Consider the following 19,916-nt stretch of genomic DNA (forward strand, 5'->3'; position numbering starts at 1 on the left):
ACAGTGTAGGATACAGCACTGTAAGATGCTAAATACTGATTCCAGTTTGTATGTGCAGCTGAGCAATTTCCAATACAATTCATAATAAAGAAAAATGCATGTTGATCAAAGCAAAAAATGATTCCACATAAATATGAAAAGTATTGTGAAGATATAAAATCTATGGTAATGAATGACATACTGATTGTGAAGGACAAGAATATCGTCGGAAAAAACATTGGCCAAAACACTGAGAGATGGCAATCCGAAGAACGGAATCAGAACAGCAAGTGAGAGGAAAAGAAAAAGTGAGGTCTAGAGACCACAGGTCACAAAGAACAAATGTCAGATAAGATAGAAGAACACGCAAACTAAAAACGGAAGACATTATGGTAAAACTGTAACCAGATGAAAGAAAATTGTGTTTTTTCCTATATCTCCTATACTTTTCTGAAGCCTGATGAATTAATGGCTTGTATTTCACTTGATATAGCTTCACTTTTCATATTAATAGCTATAATGGAAATAACATCTTCACAAATTTGGATTTTTTAAAATGTTTTACTGTGTTATTTATCACTTTAAATGCAGAAGCTGACAGTCTTACATTATCAAATAATGGAAAATCCAGGATGGAATGTAACAGTATTATGAAGAGGATAGTTGCTACTTACCATATAGTGGAGATGCTGAGTTGCAGATAGGCACAACAAAAAGACTGTCACAAAACAAGCTTTTGGCTAACAAGGCATTTGTCAAAAATACACCACACACACACACATACACACACACAGCAATACAATTGCAACTCATATACACACATGACTGCAATTCTGACAGCTGAAGCCACAGTTTCATAATACTGTTACAATTTTACAATATGCTACAATAGCTGTTTACATTAACTACTTGGCATCAAAGATTCAGAACACAGCTACATCCAGACTTAATCTGTTCACCCGATAATGACAAGATGTTTGTCAAATCGATCAGCATTAAGTAGATGCCTGCGCTGAAAGCAATAATTGATACTGTATACGAAGTAGGGAATTGCTTAAATAGAACAGGTGAGATGCACCTTACACAATAGTTGGGACATACCTCTGTAGTTTTTAAGCCTTCTTCAAGAGCAAAACACACTCCAGACTGAGCTGCAGTTTTATGAAGATGTTTAAACATAAATTCATACTCTTCCTTTGTTGCTGAATACACAACACTTATATATGTCCATCCAAAATGTTCAAGCATTTTCATAACTGCCGTTGTTAGTGCTGTTAATTCTGGAGCAACCTACAAATAGAAAGAACTGACTAAGTACAAGAGAAAATACTAAAAAATCAGTAACTATAATGATTTGTATATCTGTGAAAGAAGGAAAACAATTAACAGCTCAAAATAAACAATTTAACAATTTTACTCTACTATCCAGTTTCAGATGCCATTGTTTTCAAGCTAATACAAACACACAGTTTGTTATTTGGTGAATAACTGTACATGCTAAAGAGCGGCCACTGTATGGTGTTAACAATAACTCTCATTTACCATACAGTTTTAACAGCTGGAACATTCATAAAAGAAAGCTTCATGTGGTAACAGAAAGTAGCAGATATTTCTGTCTTCTCTAAATTGCAACTATCAAACAAACTACACTTGTTTCAATCCAGTTCATCTACAATATGTTTAGACTTAAGTATTTTTCTGTTACGCACACAAAAATTGTGATGACAATATTATGGAAAGGATAGATTGCTTGCTACTCACCACGTAGAGGAAACACTGAGTTTCAGACAGGCATAACAAAAAGGCAGCTCTACACCTGAGCTTTCAGCTAAATGGACTTCTTCTAAAGTAGGAAACAAACACATGTTCTCACAAGCACAACTCATACAATCATGACCACTGTCTCTGGCCACTGAGGCCAGTCTGCCAATGTTTATTTATACCATTCACATTTCATCTTTTATTTTCAACACATCAGCAATCAGAAAATTTGGCAAGGAACTCATACATTTGTGCCACTAACAAACTTTTCCTTCATCTTAGAGAAATATAGTTACTGTATTATTAGAGACACCTTTGGTTATGTAGATCATATAGTTCAGTTGGAGAAACTCAAATGATATGGCAATAAAGGGATTTCTCTTATGTAGATGGACTCACACATCCTATAGAGATAAAATTAAACTGAGAGTTGGGAAACATTAAATATGGTATCCTACCTGCTCCTGTTCATGATTTTTATAAATGATTTATCTAGGACTATTGAAGATGCAAAAAATTGTGATATTTGCTAATGATGTAATTACTCTGATATAGTGCCCAAACACAGCAAGGAGCATAAATCCATAACCCTACATACACTCTTTTTATGAAATTCAAAACTATTAAAATTACTTAGATAATGAAAGTGTGGGACATTGCCCAAATACCTCATTTCTACATATTTGCACTTAGAAATCTCATTGCATGGTTTGAATTGCTGTCACAATTTGCATATGTTCGCTCAAAATATCACATGGTACAGTTTCCTATGAATAAGGTATATTGAAGTCAAATACTTGCATAAAATATTTTATGACTACACTGTTTTTAACTTGTCAGTAATTTTCAATAGCCCAATTACAATTCCTGACCTAAGGCTGCATCAAAATATTTTGAGAGTCTCAATTTGTATGGGTCACACACCACTACACCCATGTTAGTCAGTCCACTGGTAAGAACCTCAGACAAAAGGTTACTCCTGACATGTTTGACATAACCTCAGGCCAAGAAATACTCACAGGCTATTGAAAATGACTGATATGTTGAAAAAGATTTATCCAGTGAAACAATTTATGCAAGTATGCAACTTCAATAAACAATTATTGTTAAAGGAAAAATGGTCACTACTGCCCTTTACTAGTAATGTGGCAAACATGAATAATCTTCTGAGGCAATGCAGCTAATATCAGAAAAGTATTCATTCTACAGAAAAATATGATAAGAATATTGTTTAAAGTTGGTAACTGAATATCTTGCAGAAGAATCTCAGGAAGTTTGAAATTCTTACACTCATATGCCAGTACATTTACTCCCTAAAGCTATTTATGGTCAACAAAAGTGGATTTAGGATGAACTCTGGAATTCACAACAACAATTCTAGAAGTAAAATTACTTTCTGTATAGACTAACATTCTTGTCAAGGAACCAAGGTGGAGTTTTATATTCCAGTTCAAAGGTCTTTAACAGGTTACCAGCAGATAGAAGGTAGGAATTCTTGAGCACATTCTATACTCAAATATACTGAATTTCCTTTAAACAGAGATGCTTCTGTCTACACATCAGCATGAATTTAGAAAGTGTCACTTGTGTAAAAGTCTGTCTTCCCTCATTTTTAATAAATGGGTAGAATTTGGAATTTTTCCAGATGCATTTATGGTATCAAAAGTTGTACCAGTTTTTAAAAAAGGGGACAAACATCTTCCCCAAAGCTACAGACCAGTCTCCATCGGTCCAATATTCTCAAATATATTTGATGCACTGATACACACACAAATAAACAGCTTCTTTGAAAAACACAATATCCTATGTCGCAATCAGTTTGGTTTTCGCAAATGAAAAAACACAACAGGGGCCATCTTGGAAATCATTGACCAAACCTTAACAGCTTTTGAAAGCAATAACATGGTATCACTGGTATTATGTGACCTAAGCAAAGCTTTCAATAGCATTCCTGTTGATGTACTACTGGGGAAACTAGAGTTTTATGGGGTGAGAGAGAGCACTTAAGCTGTGATAAATTCTTATTTAAGTAACCAAAAACAATTCATTTCAGTCAGAAATCTAAATTCTTGCGTAACATAAATCAGCACAGGTGTACCACAAAGGTCTATCCTTGGACCCTTCTTCTTCATTGTAGCTACGGTATTAATGATTTACCTAAAAAAATAGCCTACCCTGCCGTGTCTTATGCTGATGATACAATACTACTTACCACACATCAGAACATTTCAGATCGGAATAAACTAACAAAAGAAACACTCGATAAGGCCCTGGACTGGTTTGCAGCCAATAAGCTCCTGTGCAATCTAGATAAATCTCAACAACTTTTAATGGGAACATCACATGAAGCAGGCAATAAGTCAGTAAAACTCTTAGGTATTCACATTGACTCTAAACTCTATTAGGAGGAATGTGTCAATCATGTATGTGAAAAAATATCTCGGGTGGCATACCTTATCTTGAAACTAAGGGAGGTAGTATGCTTAGGGTACCTTAGGGTGACATACTTTGAGCTATTCCAGTCACATATTGTCTGATTATATGGGGGTACTCCCCTCACATCAAGAACATCTTGAAATTACAAAAAAAAAGTCTAACACACAATATGTAAAAGAGGTCATACGGAGCACTGTTGTCCTCTTTTTTTGAGACTCAGAATACTCATAATTATGAATTTATACAGCTATGTGTCTGTACTCTATATTAAAAATAATATTTCAGAATTTATTGCCAGGAAATACATGAATACAACACCAGGGCTAAAGGTAATTTAGACATACCGTGCCACAGATTAGCAAGAACAGGAAATTCCCACAAAGTTAACCCACTCAAAATGTTCAGTAAACTGCCAATTCATGTTCAGTCTATGGATATATATATCTTTTTAAATTAAGTGGTATAGCTGGCTGTCAGATCATCCATTCTATGGCATTAAATTCTTTGAGATGCCTGAGGAGGATATTAGCATTTAACAGTTAGTTGTCTGTAGTTAAACATATTATTGTGTGCTGTGATTAATTGTGTGTAATTACATAGTGTATACAATAAACAATACAATAGTATATTATAATAGATAATAGCATAGCTTATTCCATTAATTTCTAGAAGCTATCCTGGTGAAATTTGGTACACTGCCATGCTTGATATGTATTATGTAATGTACTGACACTTGTTTCTTTTATTATTCTGTATGTACTAGTACATCCTGTATGACAAAGCCAATATCATTGTACAATGATCTATGGTGAAAAAATTCTTGATTCTTGATATCCTTTAAACCATGGCTGAAGGACACCAGGCAGAATCCATACTCCTAGATTCCCAGAAAATGTTTTACACAGTGCCCCACAGCAGACTTTTAATGGGGATCCAAGCATACAGAATGTGTTACCAGATATGTGGTGCTGTCTGTATATATAATCAGTCTAACAGATATGGTGAGCAGCAATCGGCGACCATTTGCTGGTGATGCTGTAGTGTCTGGGATAGAGTCAACTTTGAGTTACTATAGGAGAATAGAGGATGATTTAGTCAGAATTTCTATTTGGTGTGGTGAATGGGAACTTGTTCTAGATGTAGAAAATGTAAGCCAAATGTAGATGAGATATGGTATAAGTGGTGTGCTGCTTGGCACAGTCACATTGATTAAATATCTAGGTACATCATTGCAAAGTGATGTGAAATGGAAATAGCACATAAAGTTGATTGTAGAGAAGGTGAACAGTCAAGTTTGATTCATTGGGAGAATTGTAGGGAAATGTAGCTCATCCATAATGTAGAGCATGTATAGAAGACTTGTACAACCTATTCATGAATACTCTTTTGGTGTTTGGGATCCCCAACAGGTTGGATTACAGGAGGATATCAAAACAGATCAAAGGTGGGTTGCTATATTTGTTACTGGTGGGTCTGATTAATGTGTATTTCCGAAATGCTCTGGGAACTCAAATAGGAATCCCTGGTCTTTCTGTGAAAACTTACTGAGGAAGTTTAGAGGACTGCTGTTTGTAACTAACTGCAGGATGACTTACAGCCACAAATGTACATCTCTTATGTGCACTGCAAAACCAAAATAAGAGAAATTTGGGCTCATACAGAGGCATATAGACAGTTGTGTTTTTCATCACTCTGTTATGAGTGAACAGGAAAGGGAATGACTGGCAGTAGTAAAAGGTACCCTTCAACATGTGATGAAGCAAGCTGGGATACTTTTACTTCCCCTCAGGTTTGCCATCTGCCTCCTTAAATTCTTTTTTTCACTTTTAACTAATTACCATTAACATAGGTGAGTATAATCTGCGTTTTCATAAAAGAGGAAGGTTGGCCCTCAGTTTTACAGAATATAACACAACATCTAATTTTGTACTTGGTTTTTGGTATGTAATTGATTTTCTAATTTACTTTGACTATTCATTTTGTTATAGGGTGAAATCTATAATCGTTTCATAACTTAAATTCTATTGTTGACTTATAAACAAATAATGCTAATTATAAACATCTGGAGGAACAAATAATAGTATTATTAAATGATCCATTTCGCTCTATTTGAAAACATGTTAGCAAAGCCAGCCCTTAATTAATTCCAAAGTAATTAACAATGTTGCCAAAAGTACTGTTTGCATAACAATAGCTGTTAATTTCATCATTTAAACAAATAATTCAGCCTAACCCTTGTAGTGGAAGAAGCTGTTAAAAGGAACGAATTTTTCGATGTATTCACTTAATGGAATGAAGTATGTTTCAATTGCACTTTCCATAAATTAAACATTGAACAATGTGTAGTTTCAGTGCCTATTATTATATAAGGGCCCGATATTATCGCAACAAGATAATAAAGCAAGTGAATGTCGCAAACATGCACCAGATGGTGGCTTGGGGAGTATGTAACATAGATCAGAAATTCAAAATCCCTGGATATTAAAAAACAAAGTAAAATAATACTTATTAGCTACTCCTACAATTTATCAGAATATTCGGACTTTGAGACCTAAATTTCAGTTGACTTCAATGTTCATATCAAACAGTTTCTTAGTTTTTTCAGTATATTGATAGTTGATAGTCTTCTCTGAAATCAGTGAAGTTGTGTAAATATTTAGTGTCAAGTAATTTGTAAAACAGTAGCTGAGTACTATAAGAGGAAGAAAAATATCATTTTTTCAAAGTAGTTGCTTGCACATTAATCAAATGTAATTTTATTCCACATCACTTCAAGTTTTTTGTTTTAAAACTTTTGATGTTCTACTTGTACGGAGCACACTATAAACAATTAATAAAATTTAACTTCTGTTCAACAGTGGTATAAAGATGACATATTTTTCAAACAAAAAAGTAATAGTTTAATAGAAAGCAGTTGTGGCAAAACAATTTCCACCACCATAAACTTTATTTCTTACCTGTAGTATGAAAGCTCCTCTGTTTGTGTCCACAGTTCTGAAAGTAGTTGACTGGCTGACTGATATGGATGTTATATTAAGCGAAGACAAAATTTCATCCAACACTTTTCCATCAGGTGATCTTAATCCATTGATGGCTGCTATTACTTTATGACTATGTTGATCAGTGATCTTATTTGAAAACGTTTCTAATCCTGCAGCTAATGTCATCATTCTCACCCGTGAACTGCAGGTATCCAATAAAATGGCTCCTATTTCAATACTTCCACTTACAGTCTTTTTCAAATTACCATTCACTTTTTGTAGCGCCCACAGAAATGCTTCTAGTTGTCTCACAGCCTCAGTATCAACTGGAGCATCCTGTCTGCATTGAATAAGTGAATCAGCATCAGTGCCATTATGAACAGGAAGTACAAATGCAACATACATATTATTCTGTGACTTGAGAAGTATTGTATAGTCTTTCTCTTCCATATATGTCTGAGTCACAAGTTTCCTTGTCTCCACCTTGTGTACATTTTGAGCATAAACACTGTAGTGTCTGCCTGAATCTCCGCGGTCATGTCTGATTTGAGAACATATACTGCAGTCTTGTTCACCATTCTCATCCACAGGACAAGCAACAATTAAGTTAGGCAGAATCTCTTCATTTACTAAATGTGCACCACTGGCTGAGTTGAAGAGCATGACCTGTGACAGAAACCAACATAAAGTAATTAAGATTTCTTGTGTTTACCACACACTGTAGTAAAATTAAGCTCTTGTTCTACAGTGGAAAAGAAGATACTGGTAGATATTAAATACTATTAGGAGAGAAAACCAGTTATCAGATAGAACAGGAATTTTCAAACTGTGTGTCGCGGCTCCCAGGGGCATTGCAGCCTTACAGCAGGGGCATCATGATAGATTCTACAAAATAATGATTTGGTTTATTTGGTGTCTAAGTAAATAAAAGCATGTGGGCTATGGCATTTGAATCATTCTAAGTAACTTGTTTCTTTCTATTTAGCAACAATCAGGTTGAAAACTAGTTCTGTCAGCTGCAGGTCTTTTCAATTGTTGTTTGTCTTCTGTGAAATTTGTTTCTCTGTCAGTACGGACAAGTTTTTCAGTGTAAGCATAAATCATGACATTTAAAGTGTATGCTGCTAAAGACATAAATAGAAGAAAATGCAGGAATTACAGTTACTTTAAATTCAATTTCATGTGTACTACTGCTGGAAATGAAAAATGTCCACTGTCTGCCACTTGTTTCAAAGTTATAGCTAGAGAAAAATCTTCCTAGTAACATTAAATGAAATTTTAGTCGAATTGTGATAGTTAGGTAAGTAAATCATGAGACTATTTTTCCCATAAGTTGAAAGAAATGCTACAAAAAAGATTTTATCCAAACAACCTACAATTCCTACAAAGTCTTTTGTACAAAGTTGCCAACCATGTAGCCAAAAGCAAGGAGCCAAGCAAGAAACAGGGTTCCCGTGTCCCAATATTGTAGGGATTGTCCCTACTTTTCTATAATTGATCCATGTCCCCCACACAAGTATGACAGGATACCCTCAAGTTCCTACTTTTTTATTTACTTTTACACTTTCCTTTTTTTATATCATATAGCACACTTTTGAATTTCATATTCTTCAGTTTATGAACTTTCTCTTGGACGCCAAAGAAAATATGTGTAAAATACACAAGAGAGTAACAAAACAATGGGTTTAAATGTCAACTGTTTGCTGCCCCGTTTTCATAATAATGTTGAAGAGTTAGTTGTATTTATGGAGTGACTGACTGAAGGACTACTGACACACTATCACTGTTCTGTACAAGCAAAACATTATCTGTACGGTATTATGATTATTAGAGGGTTTTCCAAAGTCCAAAATGATAAGTAGATTAAGTGGAATGATGAATAGCAGTGGAAGTGAGCATAGTGATGACAATTCTGAATCTATAAGTTCCAGCCCCAGCCCATTGATTTTCATCAATGTATAAGGCAAATACTGTTAAGTTTTAAATATTTTAAATTTCAAGTGTGGTTTTTGTAGTTTAGTTTTGTTGTGAGAATAAGAACTGATGACAGTTAGAAAGAATTGCACATTCCATATACTAAGTGCTACCTTTTGATTGAAATGTCCCAACTTTTGACTTGCCAAAGGTGGCAGTGCCCTGAATTTTGACCTGCCAAAGGTGGCAAGTATAGTGGAAGATATTTCACCAGTTGCTCTAGACATGGCATCTATTTATGACAGGTGAGTCAGCTGCAGTGCAACTAAGCTGTGTGTTTTTGTCATATAATACTAGCAGTCCTCGAATACTTGGTAGAGGTGACACACACAGCTGGTTGAAAAATTCAAAGATTAGTTGTGAATCTGTTTTTCACAGTGATGCACATATAATTAGTCACATACAGTTTATACATGGCAACATACACTGGAGTTCCAAAGAAACTGGTATAGGCATGCATATTCAAATGCAGAGATACGTAAAGAGGCATAAAACAGTGCTGAGGTCGGCAGCACCTATACAAGACAACAAGTGGCTGGTGCAGTCATTAGATTGCTTACTGCTGCTTCAGTGGCAGGTTATCAAGATTTAAGTGAGTTTGACTGTGGTGTTACTGTCGGTGCATGAGCGATGGGACCCAACATCTCCAAGGTAGCAACGAAGTGAGAAATTTCCCGTACGACCATTTCATGAGTGTATCGTGAATATCAGGAATCTGGTAAACCAACAAATCTCCAACATCACTGTAACCAGGACAAGATGCTGCAAGAATGGGACCAACAACGACTGAAGAGAATCATTCTGACAGAAGTGCAATCCTTCCACAAATTACTGCATATTTTGATGCTGGGACATCAACAAATGTCAGCCCGTGAACCATCAATCAAACATCACTCATATGGGCTTTCGGAGCCAAAGGCTACTCTTGTACCCTTGATGACTGCATGACACAAAGCTTTACACCTTTCCTTGGTCTGTCAGCACTGGTGATGACTGGACACATGTTGCCTGGTCGGCGGAGTCTTGTTTCAAATTGTATGAGGTGGGTGGATGTGTATGGGTACGGAGACAACCTCATCAATCCATGGACCCAGCATGTCAGCAGGGGACTGTTGAAGCTGGTGGGGGTTCTGTAATGGTGTGGGACATTATAATGAAACAGCCTCCCCCAAAATTGTTATGAACTGTCTGATACAAGCTTTTTTATATGCATTTGTGTATTTATTGTATGATTCAGTGCTTCGTATGGTCTTTTATGTGTATTTTTATACGTGTCATTCAGTTCAGTTTGCCCAAAAAAATATATTCTTCTTTGTAAATACATACAGAGTAGTCTGGAATGACGCACATTCTCATGATTGTTAACAGATTGTTGTCATTAACAAAAAATATGTATATATGCCAAATTAAATATTAGATCATGAAACTGAAGTAATAAATGTTTAGCAACAAATATTAAGAGGCTGTGGAAATGATAGCATAAATAACTAACACCTCTAATTACCATAATTGTGATTTGTAAATTTGATAACACAAAAACCTCATTACAATTCAAATGAAAATAAGTCATTATCCAGTGATGTAATTTCATTCATTATTCATTTTTACATAATCCATTGTAATTAATGATGCTTGTAAATTATGCAGATATTTACCTCTTGTTAGTTGCACCACTCAAATTTAGGAAATTCTGGTATTTGAGAAAACATGCATGTATTTAATTTATGTAATCTGGTGAAGCATGATGTGTATACTTCAAACAACCATTAGCAATAAAATCCATACAGTCAATAATTACGAAATTAAAGTAAAATCAAAATAATTGTTGAAATCAGATTGTGCATTAATTCTCACACATGAAACCAAGATGATGATAAAAAATATCATGTTATTTGACATAATATTTTATAACCTGTACAAAAGTAACAGCAGTTAGTTTAGATGAAATAGTTTTTAATTGTAAGTTACATTTTATAATAAATTAAAAATGGTAGCAATTGTTAAAATGGTATTTAAAGCAACACAGCGAGGTTGAAAAGGAAATCAGTTTTGTCAGTTGTTTTGCACTTATGTCAGTTCTGTCGATCAGCTGATGTCAGTAAATAATTTGTCAAGCTTGAAATTTTCATGATGTTCTCATTATTCACAGCATCCACAACATCGATGAACCACAGGCCAACACAAGTTAAGTAGTAACATTTAAAAGACAGTTACAACGTGTGCAATTGGAGTGCTACGGGACCCTTGATACGTCAAGATATGACCCTGACAGATGACACATACGTAAGCATTCTGTGTGATTACCTGCATCTATTCATGTCAATTGTGCATTCTGACAGACTTGGGCAACTCCAGCAGGATAGTGTGACATCCCACACATCCACAATTGCTATGGAGTGGCTCCAGGAACACTCTTCTGAGTTTAAATACTTCCACTGGCCACCAAACTCCCCAGACATGAACATTATGGAGCATCCATCCACCCTCTCATACTCTTATGGATTTATGGACAGTCCCGCAGGATTCATGATGTCAATTCCCTCCAGCATGACTTCAGACATTAGTTGAGTCATGCCAAGTTGTGTTGCACCACTTTTAGAGCTTGCAGGGGCCCTACATAATATTAGGCAGGTGTACCAGTTCATTTGGCTCTTCAGTGTATTTTATAAACATCATTTTTTCCACAGGAAAATAACTCTTAGAAAAAAAGAAACAGCCTTATTTCAAATATTACACTCTTTTACTGGAAAAACTGGTTACGTGTGTGTGTACAGATGGAGGTCACAGTATGGCTGGTTGTTACATTGCATTACAAGCTCTGGTCTGTACAGAGGCTCGTAGTCTATTTGGACACACTGTTTTATTCACCAAGAAGCACTGGCATCAAAAAGCTTGAGCCCTGTCATTCATGAGGTTTTTCAATCAGTGATCAAAAACATAAACTTCTTTAAAAGTTAGCATGTTAAGTCAAGGTGTTTCCAACAATAGTGTGTTGACATGAGGGTTGAGCACAGTTCCACTATTTATATCAGTAACTCTTGCAGGTGGGAAAGTCTTCAAAAAGGTGTATGAACTCAGCAATGAATTTTATTCTTATCTTGTTCAAGATGAGTTCTGCAAAATTTGTAGACAGTGACTTTGTTTCAAAGCAGGCATATCTTTGTGACATATTTGAAAAAATCAACTGATTCAATGTATCCCTTCAAAGTAATGAAATGGACATCCTGCACCTGCCAGGCAAAATTTCAGCCTTCAGAAACAAACTACTATTGAGGAAGAAAAGTTTGGATGATAAAGATGTACATTACATTTTTCCTACTTTTTACTATGTTTTAGAAGATAGTGACATTGACTTAGTGAAAAATAGAAGCCTGTGTCTGGAGATCATTTAACTAAACTCATTGGGAAGGATAGTGGGCAGGACATTTCTTATTTCAAGGAATGAGGAGAGGTAATCGAAACCCTGACGGAGAATGTAATTCAGTTGAAGGCATTAACTACAAACAAATCCAGGGTACGGCTATGGGCACCCCCATGACACCATCCTATGTCAGCCTATTCATGGGCCATCTAGAGGAATCCTTCCTAAGAACCCAGAATCCTAAACCCCTCACCTGGTTCATATTCATTGATGACATCTTTGCTATCTGGATCAAAGGTGAGGACACCACATCCACATTCCTCCAGAACCTCAACAACTTCTCCCCCATTTGTTTCACCTAGTCCTATTCAACACAACAATCCACACTTCTAGATGTTGACCTCCACTTCAAAGATTGCTACATCAGTACCTCTGTCCATATCAAACCTACTAACCACCACCAATACCTCCACTTTGACAGCTGCCACCCTTCTGTACAGCCTAGCCACCCATGGTCATCGCATCTGCAATGACAAGCAGTCCCTCTTGAAATATACTGAGTGTCTCACTGAAGCCTTCACAGACCGTAATTATCCTGCCAATCTTGTACAAAAACAAATCTCCCATGCCTTATCATTCCAGTCTCCCACCACCTCCCAACGTTCCACCGTCCGGCTACAGAGGAGTATTCTCCTTGTAACACAGTACCACCCAGGACTGGAGCAACTAAATTACATTCTCTGCCAGGGTTTCCATTACCTCTCATTGTGCCCTGAAATGAGATATGTCCTGCCCACTATCCTTCCCATCCCTTCCACACTCGTATTCTGCCATCCACCGAACCTACACAATATACTCGTCCATCCTCACACAACCCCTGCTCCCAATCCCTTACCTCATGGCTCATACCCCTGCAACAGACCTAGGTGCAATACCTGTCCCATACATCCTCCCACCACCACCTACTCCAGTCCGGTCACTAACACACCCATCCCCTCAAAGGCAGGGCTACCTGTGAAACCAGTCATGTGGTCTACAAGTTAAGCTGCAACCACTGTGCTGCATTATATGTAGGAATGACAACCAGCAAGCTGTCTGACCGCATGAATGGCCACCAACAAACTGTGGCCAAGAAACAAGTGGACCACCCTGTTACTGAACATGCTGCCAAACATGGTATCCTTCATTTCAGTGACTGTTTCACATCCTGTCCCGTATGGATCCTTCCCACCAACTGCAGCTTTTCTGAACACCAGCTTTTCTTAATTGCACAGGTGGGAACATTCCCTGCAATATGTCTACATTCCCATATCCTCCTGACCCCAACCTTTGTTACCGTATTTACTCGAATCTAAGCCGCACTTTTTTTCCCGTTTTTGTAATCCAAAAAACCGCCTGCGGCTTAGAATCGAGTGCAAAGCAAGCGGAAGTTCTGAAAAATGTTGGTAGGTGCCGCCACAACTAACTTCTGCCATCGAATATATGTAGCGCTACAAGGGGATGCTTTGTAGGCACAGAGATAAATACTGGCACCAAAATCTCTGCGTCAGTAAATAAATTAAAAAAAAAGGTGGAAGACGAGCTTTTTTCTCCGCCTTATCCAACGAAGTAAATACAAATTCCGTATTGTTCATCTTCGAATGTAGCAGAATTTCAATGTACTACGAAAATCCGACTGGCCAGATTGTTTGGGATGTTTGTCAATATGGCCAACTCTACGTGTTGAATTTTTTACTACCTGTGAGAAGAGGTGGTTGCTAATAGGAACCTGACGAAATGTGAATCACATGCAGTATTCTCTTCACCATAAGAATAATATGAATGTAAACATTATGCCACGTATTCTTTCATGTTTGCTGCTATTTCATTTAAATCCTATCTGCCTAATAAACTACGAAACTAGAGTGAGACAACAGCAAACGCGGAAGAATATACGTATCGTGTCATGTTTACATTCGTATTTTTCTTATGCCTAATAGTGATACAGTCAGAAATTAAGCACGGCAACTGATTAGATTTTTAAATCTAAGATGACTAATTCCTGTGCAGAATTTGACGTACTAGAGAAGCGGCCGCAAAGATTTTCAAACGGAGAAAACTTTTCGCCTAACTCTCGTTCAGAACATATTCTATCATATGCAGTCTATTATTTGGTTCTTGTTGATCATTATCAAAGAAAGCAGTGTAAGTAACAACAAATAGCAGTCTCTTGCCATTGTTTCGCTAGTGAGACGATTCCTCTCTTTTCTTTTTTTTTTAATTTTAAGCGGCGGTAGCGCGCACAAAAGCAAGCGATGCCGCGCGCGGCGACAGGCCGTAAACACGCACTATCAGAATGAGACAAACAATGCATTACACAGTACAGTAATGCATTTTCAGCTCAGAGTGACGTTAACACCTATAACAAAGAAAACGGCACTTATCAGATCAAAGCAAAATAAGCAATCGATTCAAACCAGACGAAGCACGTGAAAAGGAAGGGTACCCATATAAATACGGACGGAGCGCCTGACGTATAGCAATGGCTACCTGGTAAAACTTAACTGTTAAGCTTACGACTCGAACCAAACTCCTGTAGCTGTATCGTCATTCATTCGACCTAAATTGTGTCTCGTATTACAATGGACCAACTTTGTTTTGATTTGGAGGTGCGGCCTAAAACTTTTCTCTCCCCTTGAATTTCGAGTCTCAAATTTCAGGTGCGGCTTAGATTCGGGAAAATTTTTTTCCTCGATTTCGAGTCTCATTTTTCGGGTGCGGCTTAGATTCGAGTGCGTCTTAGATTCGAGTAAATATGGTAGTCTCTGTCCTCATCCATCCAGCCACTTCCCTGTTCTCATTCCAGCACTACACAGCCGTCTTTCCACCACCACACCTAGTCTTTTTATTTCTCTCCTTTTCTGCTACTTCCTCCCCCCTCCCCACCTCTCCTCTGCCCTACCTCTAACCTGCAGTACTTCACTGTCTGTCACCCCCACCATACTATCCTTCCCACTCCCCACCCCAGCCTCTCCCTTACCGCCACCCAGTCACCACTCCCATCATGCACTGGTGCTGCTGCTTGCATTGTGGTTTCAGTTGCCTGAGACTGCAGTCATGTGTGTGAGTTGCATTTGCATGTGTGTGTGTGTGTGTGTGTGTGTGTGTGTGTGTGTGTGTGTGTGTGTGTGTGTGTGTGTGTGTGTGTGTGTGTCTATTGTTGATGAAGACCTTAATCATCGTAAGCTACAATTGTGAGAGTCTTTTTGTTGTGCCTATCTGCGACTCAGCATCTCCGCTACATGAGGAGTAGCAAGTTTCCTTCTCATAATATTGTTATGTCAACTACTCTTGTTCATTTTATTTTAATTGCATCACACATATATAGCTAGTCTTTTCTAATGCTGTAATCTTATTTGGGTGAGTAATAGTTTAAGATGTGGTGGATGAGGTATGAGAAAGACTCCAAAATTAGTTACTCTTGTCCATTTTTTAAAACTGAAGTTAATTTACCCAAACTTCAAGTCAGACTTTATAAGCAAAAGGAGCTTGGGTTAATATTCTGGTTCAGGGAGCCATGAATGCATAAAGTTTGAAACCCACTGATATAGAAGCAGTATGGAGAAGCAAGTTCTTGATTGCAGCTCAGCTTCCAACTAGTTGTATAGGATAATCTCTCTCTCACTTGTCCCTCCCCTTCCCCCGTCCCCTCCTCACTCTCTCTCTCTCTCTCTCTCTCTCTCTCTCTTCCTGTCACATCACCAGTATTCTTACTTTTGTAGAAATGACCAGCAGACTGTCATATACTTACTTTGCTGCAAGCACTGCACAGCCTTTGTGCTGATCACAAACCAACTGTCCATTGTAATAAAGGGTCACTGTACCCAAGAGTAAGATTGACCAGTTGGGGGGAGACTTTAAAGTGTAGAAAATGTGAGTAAATCCTACATCTAATTCAAATCCTATGTCATCTGCACTCTTCCATTTAACACTTGTGTTTCTCAATTGTACAGAAGGGAAATGCCTCTTAAACATATTTTTTGTCCTTGCCCCCTTACCCCTCTTTCAGTACTAGGCTCAGTACCCAACGATTCGTGTCCTCCACCTGATACTGACCCTTCCCCAGTTCCAAGGATACCCTGATAATTTTCATAGGTGATGATCAACAGCACCAGTAAACTGTTCTGGATTTCATGATGTATTACTACTCAGCTGTAGAGAAAATCCCATATTTTACAGTCAATTCCAGTTTTACAATGTGGGCATCTTCAGCTGTCCTATATATAAAAATCTGAATAATTCCTGGATTACGGTAAGTACTTGCATAGAAATTGACATTAGTTGTCCTTCATTTGTCCATTCTTGGTTTCAGAAACATTGATAACTTTGTAAATGTGCCTAGATAAAACTGGAGGACAGCCATTTATTTGAGTCCCTGTTGTCACTCTAGTTCCTCCTCTACACTATCTTTGCACATATTCCTGCCCCTTACATTAATTATATTGCTAGTGTAACTACACATCCCACTATTCTTTTTGAGTTTTTTCTATCATTCTGGATCCTTTACTGCTTTAACATTGCTTTCTCAATAGTCTGTATCCACATTTTACATCTCACTCGCCAACTCCTTCCCAACATAAGTGTGGGCAATGTATCACTGTCTTTGTTTATATACTCATTTATTGAAAGGATCCCTAATTGCATATTCCTTTTCCCCTACCCTGCTCTCCCTCCTCCTCCTTGCCTATAATTCCATGCATTCAGCCCGCCGTCTATCCTATCTGGAATGCATAATCTGTAGATGATGTTTGCCTGGCTAGGGCGAGGGGGCTGAGGTGGCAGGTGGGTGGGGATATTAAATGTATATGTTTGATTTGATCAAGTATACAAGTTCAGATGTTAAACTGCAGTCATCAACAGAATGTATATGTGCCTTGCAGGTAAGTGTCAACTTTTTCTCATTCTATTGCCTTTATTATTTTTCTACACTTATGAAAATGTTATTACTTCAGGCAAACAGCAGTGAGAAAAGAAAGACTATTACAAAATACTTTAAGCAATCAATCAGTTGCTTTCTCTCTACAGAAATACACGATTTTTAGAAACGATATATGTCTTAAGTAGAAACTAAAAAAGCTGAAGAGAAATGAATGTAAAAAATGTTTATAAAATTTATAACTATTTAATTGTTGTAAATCACCTTGGTTAACTCAACAGAATCATTTTTCTGTATGGAATTCTGGTATTTCACAAGCACAAAAGTGTGAAACTTTCTTTGCTCTTCCTCAGTTTCACTTTGATTGAACACTGCAGAGTTCTTTAGGACTGGCTCAAAATAATTTTCCAAGAACACATTTCTTCCAAGATCCATCATTTCTGGGCAGAAGTCATCATGTTTATTGAAACATGCAGATTTCCAGGCCTGTTCTAGAGCTTGAGCAAATACAAGGACTGTGTAGCTGGAAGAAAGTACAGCTCTTGTTCGTAATGCAATATGTAGTGAGTCCTCTGTTGTATTACGTATCTGCTGAAGGTACTGAAAAAGCCATCTGTCCTTCTGTGTGTGTGTCTGTGACAAATTCTGAAACACATAATTACTTCAGAGAGAAGTTCAACTTAATAGCTGCAAATATGAATCATTACTTTTGACATTTACCTTCACATGAGCTTTTCTATTTTCCCAGTAGTCCTCAAATGCTGGCACATAATCAGGTAATAATGTCACAGAGTAGACATCAAAAGAAGTTTCATTTATTAAGGATAAATCTTCATGCGTTAGAAGGTCAGAAAAAATGAATTTATTCTTCTTTTGTTTACTATCAATATCATGTGACAGGTTTCCAGAATGTAGATATGTACCGAAATCTTTCAAAAAAGAGTAATAGTTGGAGAAACTCATAAGAACCACTATGGGAAGCTGCAGCTTTAGGACAGACAACATAGACCCATAAAGCTGCTGATTTTTTGTAACAGTTTGTCTATCAATGTCACTGTTTCCCGTTTGAGGGGCAGTGCGATATTCCTGGGCAGAGACTATGCAAAAGTCATCACTCATTGTTGTTAAGCTGATAAATGTATGCAGAACATTTTTACTGTAGTCATCAGTACCATGCACAACCATCACATGATTCCATTTCAAATGTTTCACCATTGCTGCAATAGCCTGTAAAAAACAGCAGATTTAATACAATGCCAAACTGATAAATAAGTTACACAAATGTGTAAAAAAATTTTAATTTTGATTTTGCCTTATATATTTTCTAATAAGTTACATGTATATAACTTGTGGCCAGAAAGGTACCAACATAAAGATTTAAAAAATTATCAAGAGTATACACAATATATTTATCATTTACAGGCATCATTATAACTGGAATGTTAGTTTAAAATAAGTAATGATTAGACTAAACTAACAGAAAAACCATTACACGTGAAAGTATATCATATTGTGGCAGCAACATATTAATGGTACCAAAAGTCTTTTATGCTAAATTAATAATGGTGAAGTCTTATTACAATTATTGATATTCTTGAATGATTTAGAACCATACATTATGGATATAATAAACCACAATTTTAGAAAAAAGGTACATACTTGAGTCAAAATTATTTATTCAGAGGTATGAACTGCATATTTGATGAGAAGACTTTGTTGTCATTGACCTAATATGTTACGATGTCATCAGTATTCAATTATGTCCAGGCCATTTGCATTTACATTTGTATTCTAGAGGATACTATGCAGCATGCAGAAGATCGCACTTCATATCAGTGTTAGCCACAATGCGATACTACACTTGTATTTGAAGTGAAGGAGAAATTATTCTTTCTCTGCCTTCATTTGTCCTCTGGTCTCTCTTATCTTGTTCTCATTGCTTGCAAGGTATGTAATGGGACAGCAGAATGGTTACACAGCCTAACTGTGACTGTACTTTGTATTTTCATAAATAAATTCATCTTTATGCAAACTGATCTGTAGCATCAGCCACTAACCGGACAAGGGTACATCACGAACCAGGGGGCTCAAGGATGCAACGGTTTTGTTCTATTAATAGACTTATTGCTTGACCTTGCTGACCTCCTGCAGCTGCGGCTGGCTGACGCAATTGTGGTGGAGCGCCAGCGGACGCGCATATCTAGAACACCCAGTGTGCACGTCTGGGATAATGTTCCGCTGGCACTGTGAAAATATTCTAAGTCCAAGCTACTACATATACTATATAAGCGAGCGAGAGCCGCACAGAGGCTCATTCGCACTGCTGCTGCTGCACAGGCAACTGCATTGAACGCTGCCACGATGCCTTACAGGAGAATTTGTCGCCGTTCTAAACAGACAATTTATAAAATGATTGAGAACATTGAGTTCACCACAACATCTGGGGACAAGAAGAATCGTATTCCAGTGAAGAGTGTTGCAGCCCACACTCTAGTTGATGGACCTTGTG

At 37.2% G+C, this 19,916-nt stretch overlaps 2 protein-coding genes across 2 annotated transcripts in view; both read right to left on the minus strand.

Moving 5' to 3' along the window:
* Nucleotides 1–7,776, minus strand: part of LOC126190938 (uncharacterized) — a 101,849-nt gene extending 94,073 nt beyond the window's left edge. The window contains exons 1-2 of the mRNA XM_049931581.1: nt 7,134–7,776; nt 1,081–1,269 (exon numbers count right to left, since the gene is read on the minus strand). Of these exons, the coding sequence (XP_049787538.1) occupies nt 1,081–1,269; nt 7,134–7,607 (663 nt within the window). The 5' untranslated portion in view covers nt 7,608–7,776. The remainder of the gene's footprint in view (nt 1–1,080; nt 1,270–7,133) is intronic.
* Nucleotides 7,777–17,653: 9,877 nt separating this feature from the next.
* LOC126088383 (uncharacterized) lies at nt 17,654–19,204 on the minus strand. The gene is made up of 3 exons (XM_049906523.1): nt 19,067–19,204; nt 18,128–18,634; nt 17,654–18,052 (listed from the first exon to the last, which is right to left on the minus strand). Exons 2-3 carry the CDS (start codon nt 18,620–18,622, stop codon nt 17,654–17,656), a joined length of 894 nt encoding a protein of 297 aa, XP_049762480.1. The 5' UTR covers nt 18,623–18,634; nt 19,067–19,204.
* Between the last annotated feature and the right edge of the window lie 712 nt (nt 19,205–19,916).

The sequence above is a fragment of the Schistocerca cancellata genome, chromosome 6, assembly GCF_023864275.1.
Source record: "Schistocerca cancellata isolate TAMUIC-IGC-003103 chromosome 6, iqSchCanc2.1, whole genome shotgun sequence".
NCBI classification, from domain to species: Eukaryota; Metazoa; Arthropoda; class Insecta; order Orthoptera; family Acrididae; genus Schistocerca; species Schistocerca cancellata.

What these genes read in the sequence shown, in the direction of transcription:
- LOC126088383 (XM_049906523.1), bottom strand. Translation starts at nt 18,622, where the DNA reads ATGGTGAAACATTTGAAATGGAATCATGTGATGGTTGTGCATGGTACT. An exon ending in ATAGAAAAGCTCATGTGAAG is followed by an intron (nt 18,053 to 18,127) that starts GTAAATGTCAAA and finishes TATGTGTTTCAG; the next exon opens with AATTTGTCACAGACACACAC.